At 36.4% G+C, this 7,509-nt stretch overlaps 1 protein-coding gene across 2 annotated transcripts; it reads right to left on the reverse strand.

Annotated features, from left to right (window-relative positions):
- Positions 1-599: 599 nt before the first annotated feature.
- Positions 600-6,910, reverse strand: LOC104220044 (uncharacterized). 2 transcript variants are annotated; one of them, XM_009770843.2, is made up of 11 exons: positions 6,093-6,910; positions 5,892-5,946; positions 5,400-5,499; positions 5,047-5,290; positions 4,269-4,322; positions 4,034-4,173; positions 3,249-3,816; positions 2,991-3,102; positions 2,820-2,869; positions 1,853-1,987; positions 600-1,116 (listed from the first exon to the last, which is right to left on the reverse strand). In XM_009770843.2, the coding sequence occupies exons 1-11, from the start codon at positions 6,819-6,821 to the stop codon at positions 868-870; spliced, it is 2,436 nt and encodes an 811-aa protein (XP_009769145.1). In that variant the 5' UTR covers positions 6,822-6,910; the 3' UTR covers positions 600-867. The 2 variants fall into 2 exon arrangements, with proteins under 2 accessions (XP_009769145.1, XP_009769144.1); XM_009770842.2 differs by having other exon boundaries at positions 5,047-5,293.
- Between the last annotated feature and the right edge of the window lie 599 nt (positions 6,911-7,509).

The raw sequence follows: 7,509 nt of genomic DNA on the forward strand, positions 1-7,509 counted from the left end.
TCTGACATAATCATAAATTTTGGACAAATTGACATATGAGCGAAAAATATCAAGTAAATGAGAACAGGAATTATAGAGTTTTAACAATATGGTTAGCTCAAAATTTAGCAACGCAAGATGACAGCAGAAAAAATTTATGGGTCGTTTGATTGGGGAACAAGTTATCCCAAAACTTTAATGTGATTATAATACATGGATTAAATAGTGTAAAATTATTTAATGGATATATTTTTATTCATTGGACTAAAAAGATATATGGGTGTAATATAAAATTAAAATGTGTTTGGTGTATACGAGATAAGTTGAGATAAAACTTTTATTTTCTATGTTAACCTTAAATTTTTAAGGACTTTGGGGAAGAGTCTTGGAGAAGGGCACCTTTGTTGTTGTAGTGTTTAATCCCAAAATTATTATCTCACGCTCAATATGGAATAAAATAATACCAAAGTTAAGGTGTAAATTAATTTCAAAATTGCAAATTGCGAATTTAAATTCTAACAACAAAAAGCAAGCTACAATAATACCAAAGTTAAGGTGTAAATTGTAGTACTCCTCGGTACTACAATTTGACCAGGGGCAGGGAATCAAGTGGCCTGTGGTTACGGCTAGTAAGAGGGTAAATAATTGATTTCAGTGACTCTTTGAAAGCAAGCTTGCTTTTTTCCATGAAAAGAAACAAGATAAGCAATTCTAATGAAAAGGAAAAGAAGATAGGAAAATCTCAAATAGGTATTATTCACAAACAAACAAAAAAGATTATTTCTTTTGTTTGCATTCCCTCCCCGGTGGTTTCAAATCCCATCCAGTATTTCATTCTTTCTGGAGAAAGAGAAGAGAAAGAAAACACAAAATCCACTATCTGCTGAACTATCTTTTTCCTTCTGCCTTTAGTGACCTCTTTGAAACTCTAAGATCAGCAAGGAGAGGTTTAGGAAGGTCAAGCAAAACATCTCGAGAACAAACGTTAGATGCTGCTGAAGATCGCTTTAGTATATCAAATAAGGGGGCAGCAGCTGATGTTCCCGCAGCAGCATTTTTACCTTGGCTGCTTGATTTGGCTTGGAAGTTACCAAACTTTGTTGTACTATTCTTGATTGGAAGGTTTTCTTTCACGATCTGAAAGGAAAAACATTGAGCATGATCATTGAATGTCTCTACAATCCAACATCAATTCTATATTAAATGGAATAACAACCAACATTTAAGTGCTTCACACAACAGCAAGTGAATAACAAGCCATGATTCTTATACTATTAGGTTATAAAATTTTTAATACACATTATCATTAATGGTAACCTTTTCTCCTATCCTGTTTCTTAACTTCTAGGAATTTCTCTCATTTATCATCTACTAAAAGAAAAGCCAAATATCCTCTTGACAGGCAAACTTATACCTCTGGAAAATATGATCTACCAAGATTCTCACTGTAAATAAGCATGGAAAACCATAACATATGCTAAAGTGGAAATAGATGATGAAAGAGATTGAGGAGCAGCAGGCTCATCTTTGCCAATACATCAAGGCTGTTATTAGGGCTCTTAGAAGCAGCTTTGGAACTAATAAGAGCTCTTAGTAAAGTTATCAAGAAAAAAGAACTCGTCTAAAAGTGTCATAGTGATACTTATTTTTCTAGATAGAGTTGATCAGGTCAAGTAGGAAGAAATTTAAGTTTTTCCAGTCCATTAAGGTCATTTTAGGAGAGAACATGTAAAAATAAATATAAAAAATTCAAGCATCCAACATGAAACCAAACAATGCAACTTAGTCAATATCCCAAAACTATAATGTAGTTGCCAAGTGGATGACGCAAAACATCAGATACACAAATTTGAAGCTTTCATGAAGACGTTACCATATCTGAAGAATCCTCTGACATTGAGCTTCGGCTATTGCTGTCATCCCGTCCAAAGATGAAAGAACGAACTATGGTTGAACTTTGTTTATGGGACAATGGAAGATGATTTGTAACTCGTCCAAGAAAAGAGGACTACAGAGTAAAACAATCAGCAGATATTTACAGAGTATTAGTCATACAATGTCTAATAAATAGATGAAGAAGCAATGGGGGGAAAGGAAAAGGAAGAGCTACGAAAAAGTTAGACCATAGAATTTGAATATAACTGACGATTTTCGCCCTATGGTGGTCACCATGGTGGGGCGAGAACTGCTACAAAGGTCCTAAGCTATGGATTCTATTAGTCTACCTTGTACAAAGACGCTAGAGAGCTTGTTAAGAAGTATGATGATTGCCAAAGGGCCGGTGGGATTTCCAAGAAGAACGAGATGCCTCTCACCACCATCCTTGAGATTGATATTTTCAATGTGTGGGGCATCAACTCTATGGGTCCATTTGTGAGTTCGTGTGGGAACACCTATATTCTTGTTGTTGTGGATTACGTTTCCAAATGGGTTGAATTTGTGGCTTTGCCCAACAATGAAGCACGGAGTGTGGTGGCATTCTTGAAGAAAAACATATTCACAAACAGAGCCCCCAAAGCCTTAGTGTACCCAATGTTACCTTTGATAGGACATGCAAACAAATGAAAATATATTCCCTAGACACAGCTCTAACATGCTAATATCTGGTAAGTATAGAACACTGAGGAGTGAGTCCATGGTTAATCACTTCTTCAATCCCGAATCAGTAAATGGGGGGGGGGGGGAGCTAGTATCTCAAAATAAAATAGAGTAGACTACAATTAAACATGATCCTAAAAGTTCTAGATAAATGTTTCTCGATAGCACTGTATACATGGATAATTTACACCCAACCTCAGTTTCATGTGCCAAGTCATAAAGTAATTTAAGACAAAATTTACCTTCAGAGAGCTTTTCTTCTTTTGGTCCCTTAGCACTGTATCAAAGAACGCTGCAAAGTAGCAACAGCAATGAAAAGTAAAAAATCTGACAATTAAAGCATAATAAACAAGTACTTCAGTTTACAAACAAAGCATAATAAACAAGTATTTAAATGTTGAAATAACACCTACAGGATGCTTTTGCTTTTCTTTTATTGTCAGGCACAGTATTAAGCTTCTTTATAAGTCCAAATAACTCACTGGAACTTTCATCCTCAATAGGTGATACTACTGTTGTCAGCTCCTGTTCATATTTAAAGCTGAGTAAGTTTTCAAAAAGATGAAAGAAACTTCAACATGAAAAGAAAATGTTTGTTAAATCATAGAATATAACATGAAGGCTAATGTGCTGTGTCAGTGTTGTCAAACCTAACAACATGGCAAACTCACAGAGTTATATAGCATGCGCTGCTTTACAAGCCTCTTTTCAGTTTCCTCATCTTCATCAGATAAGTAAACCTCATCTTTATCCACAAACATCTGCATTATTATTTGCTTTGCCTTTTTTGAATTTAGTCGAGCAGAACTTTTAGGTATTGCATCCGTGTCAGTGACATTATTGACCTCTTCATCACACTCATCGCTTTCTAGTTCATCATCGACCAACATTGTCTCTTTTTGTTCTACACCACATTTTAACCGTTGCAGCAAATTCTCAGTTCCAGCAGCATCCTGCTGCTCAAGCCACTTTTGATGAAGTTCATTCCGCTTTTCTTTATCAACTGGATTTTCTTTGTAATCAGTGGCAATAATATCATGGAGTTCAGCAGAATCATCAATATCTTCGTCTTCTTCATCGCCGAACCGTAATAGGTCATTATCACTGTCATCTTCTTCCTCCGCTTCATCATCAACAAATGCTTTAACTGGGTCTCCCTTTGGAGAACTGCAGCCATCACCACCTTCTTTTGTATATGGATTTACATTCTCCTTGTCATTGTCCTCCTCATCTGAGGAACTTTTAAAAGAAAAAAATATATTTATTTTCTGGAGTTTATTGTAATAAGGATGATGACTTAGTTTTAGCATAACAAATCAATGACAATAATCAAATAGACTTTTCTGTTTGTGGACATGTGATCCTTCGCCAAAGAACAAATCGGAGCTTATCAAGCCCAGATTGCAGTAAAACATGTCTAGATTTGCAAGCAAAGATACTTTCCAAAACCACTTACCTTTCATCTGGAGGGGCAGAATCGAACTTCAAGTTCAAAGCAAGGAGAGATGGTGCCATTACTTCTTCCAAAGGACTAGAGGCCGGGTCATCAAGCATCTCATCCTTACTGCCTGTTTGTTCAGAGTCATCAAATAGATCCTAAAATTTTTAAAAAGCTCCAGCATTAGATTTTCTTGCAAACCTGGTGTTACTTATAATAGCTCCCTTTACTAAGTGAAAAGATGAGAAACTACCTGAGTGTCATCAACTGGAGCTCTAAATACAGCGTTGGGCATTTCATCCAAAGCCTGCAGTGAGATAATAGCAGCAGCACTTAGCATGGCGATGACTGACATCAGGATGCAATAGATAATTTATTTAGTTTCATATGCCAATCTCTAATGTTCCTAGGTTCTATCACTGTTGCAAATACCATCAATATATACAAGTAGATTGTGGACTTCAGGTAGCATGTTGACAATCTGTTACCTGGATGTGGTTGAAGAGTACAAACTCCTTGTCAATTCATACCACAAATTTGGCATTAGAGTTTAAAATGCATGGATCTCATGTATACATACTAAAACCAGATTTGGTACAAAACAGATCTGGGTTAAACCTGGTCCTTCTCTCTGAATGATGTTTAAAAAAGAGTTGCTGCCACTAACATATCCAGCACCCTATTTCAGCCAAAGAAGGATCAAGAAAGAGACCAGTTCAATGTTATGTTTTCACAAAAGTTACAAAGAGCTCACAAAATTCAAAAAAAAAAAAAATGAAGCATGCTTCTACAAATGGTTGAAAAGTAAAGGTCTACCAGTTCTCAACTCACATATTAAAGTTCAGATTAAATCCTTTTTACAGAAATTACCTTCAACTCATATGTGAAAAGGAAAGACACTCAGACCAGACACAAAACTGAACTCAATTGTCCGGCACTAGTTAGTATCAAATAAATGAATCTTATAGATGGCAATCTACTAACTGGACTACAGAGTACATGCTAAAAAAAATTAATGCAATTCCACTCACCATTTGATCAGGAGCAATTTCACTGCTTCTAGTAATTGGAGATACCGAAATTCCATCAATATTAGAGGTATCTGTAGTCCTATCCATTTCTATGCCATTTACATCCACCTTCTCTCCCAACTCTATGTCCAGTTTGTCAACTCTCTGCTCTTCGGAATATGCATTCTTTGCACCTAATTCCATCATAACCTCACTTGAAGCACTAATCTTGTGAATGGAACTGTTGCCGCTTAGCATCCCAGTCCTGCTAGTGAAATAACAACAGAAATGTATAGATAAAAGGGTGAGCAATCACAATCCGTATAGATCCAGGTAGTAAGACACATATTGCTTAAAATTCAGCTGCAGCTTACTTTTTCAAGACCTCGAGCTTCCTTTTCCGAATCTTCTCCAAAACAGAGGATATAGGCTTATGTATAACAGGTACAGGCTTAAATGTTGCATCCTTACTTTCTGATGATGTTAGAAGAAGAAAAAAACATGTGAGTGTCCGTTAAGTCTGGAAGCTTTAGTACAAGTACACATTTTCCATAAGAAAGAAGAACTACTCTTCTATCTCAGTTTTGTATGACTCTTCCTTTTAGGTAGTTTCAAATGTTTGACACGATTCTATTCTAAAGAAACTTTAGCAAATTTCAAGAATCCAAATTCATTAAACTTTCCAAATTTTAAACTTTGATATAATTTTTCCCTATTTAACTAACATTCCAATCATACTTTAATATTTTCTTCAACTATCACTAACATAAAATATAAGTCAAATCAAAACTTAGTATCAAATCAAATAATGTCACATCAATTGACACAGAGGAAGTACTAAAAACATTAAGTACAAAACTACAAACCTCGCAATAGTCGCTGAGTATCAACATGAAGCTGCTGAAGAAATATTTTTCTCTCCTGTATGCAAAACAAGTAAATCCAATATCGTCAATCTACATATGCACATACAAGCAAAAACAGAAATTAAAAGGTGTATACTGATAATAAACCACAATAACTGTCTCAAAGTAGACTAGTTGAGATCAGCTACTAAATCAACAAACCTTTGCTTCTCTTCTTTTGTTCGAAGCCAATTCTTTCGACTTCGCTTCACTACCAATGTCACCTTTAGTTCTCTTCTTCTTCTTCTTTTTCGTTTTGTCATCTTCCTTCAGATCCCCATCTCCTTCAACATCTTGTTGTGTTCCCAATTTCTCCATATCCAAATCCTCCATCTCCTTTGCCACGTCACCAGATTCCAAATCTTCCCCAACTTCCCTACTCGTTTCATGTTCTTTCCCACGAGACTGATCATCATCCTCACCAAAATCCAGAAATCTTTTAACCTCTTTGTTCTGCTCGCTAGAAACGAGAACATCCTCACCGCCCTTTTCATCCTCGATGTTGTGTGGTGACACGAGTTCAGTTGAATCAGCAGAATCTTCCTGGGTTCTGGAAGCTTCTAAAGCTTCCAATTCTTCCCTACTCTCTCCACCCTTTTCCTCAAAGCCAGACTCAGATCTTGTCTCTTCCTCGCTGCCCAGTGATGATGATACAAGTTCAGTTGAATCAGCAGAATCTTCTTCTAGGGTTTTGGAAGCTTCTAGAGCTTCCAATTTTGCAAAATCAACCTTAGGAAAGTCAAACACTTCGTCTATTGGCATAGTTGGGGGAGGATGTTGATTTTTGGAAGCTTCTAGAGCTTTCTTCAAACGCTTGAATCTAGGACGTCGGATCTCCGGAGAAGCCTCCTCCGGCAACGGGAAGGACTGATAATCGTCGTCACTTTCCATGAATTATTTTGAATCAATATGGGATTGATAAATAGGAGATTAGGGGATAGTGGCTGTGTGGAGGAATAATAGAGAAGTGGATCTTATTTGTGAAAGAGAAATGGAACTGAAGGGAGCGGTAAGATTAAAATGGAGATTAGGTTATAGCGCCAAATGATTTGAATTTTGAGGAAAGATAACCCGCCAAATTATTTGGTATTCTGAATTCAGCCCGCTTAAGGACACGTGGCACCATTTAAACAAGCTCCGTTCAGCTCCTAACCTGAATATCCCCCAAAGCATTTACCTTTTAAACAGTAAGACCCATCTTTGCACCAGCTCCTTCAAGCATAGTTCTAATTCTTGGTCTACTACTATAATAAAAGAATTACAAGAAAATACACGTGACTTTACATCATAGCAAAAAATTGCACATATTTTTAAGTTTTACCCTACCTAACTCATATTGTACATATTTTGAAAGCACTTGTAGATTCAAAATCTATATTCTTACAACTATGGCTTCTAAAAACTATGGAGTCAATTCTTTGTTCTCACAAGCATTGCTTTCGCTCTCTCTTCTTCTCACATCTTCTATGTATGCTTCAAGGGGCCGTGTATTTTCTGTTTCTCCTCTTGTGTCATCTGCTTGCAATGTAAGAAAATTAAAGAGTAGAAGTCCACCATTGAAGATCATTCAAAGTTTTGC

The sequence above is a fragment of the Nicotiana sylvestris genome, chromosome 11, assembly GCF_000393655.2.
Source record: "Nicotiana sylvestris chromosome 11, ASM39365v2, whole genome shotgun sequence".
NCBI lineage: Eukaryota > Viridiplantae > Streptophyta > Magnoliopsida > Solanales > Solanaceae > Nicotiana > Nicotiana sylvestris.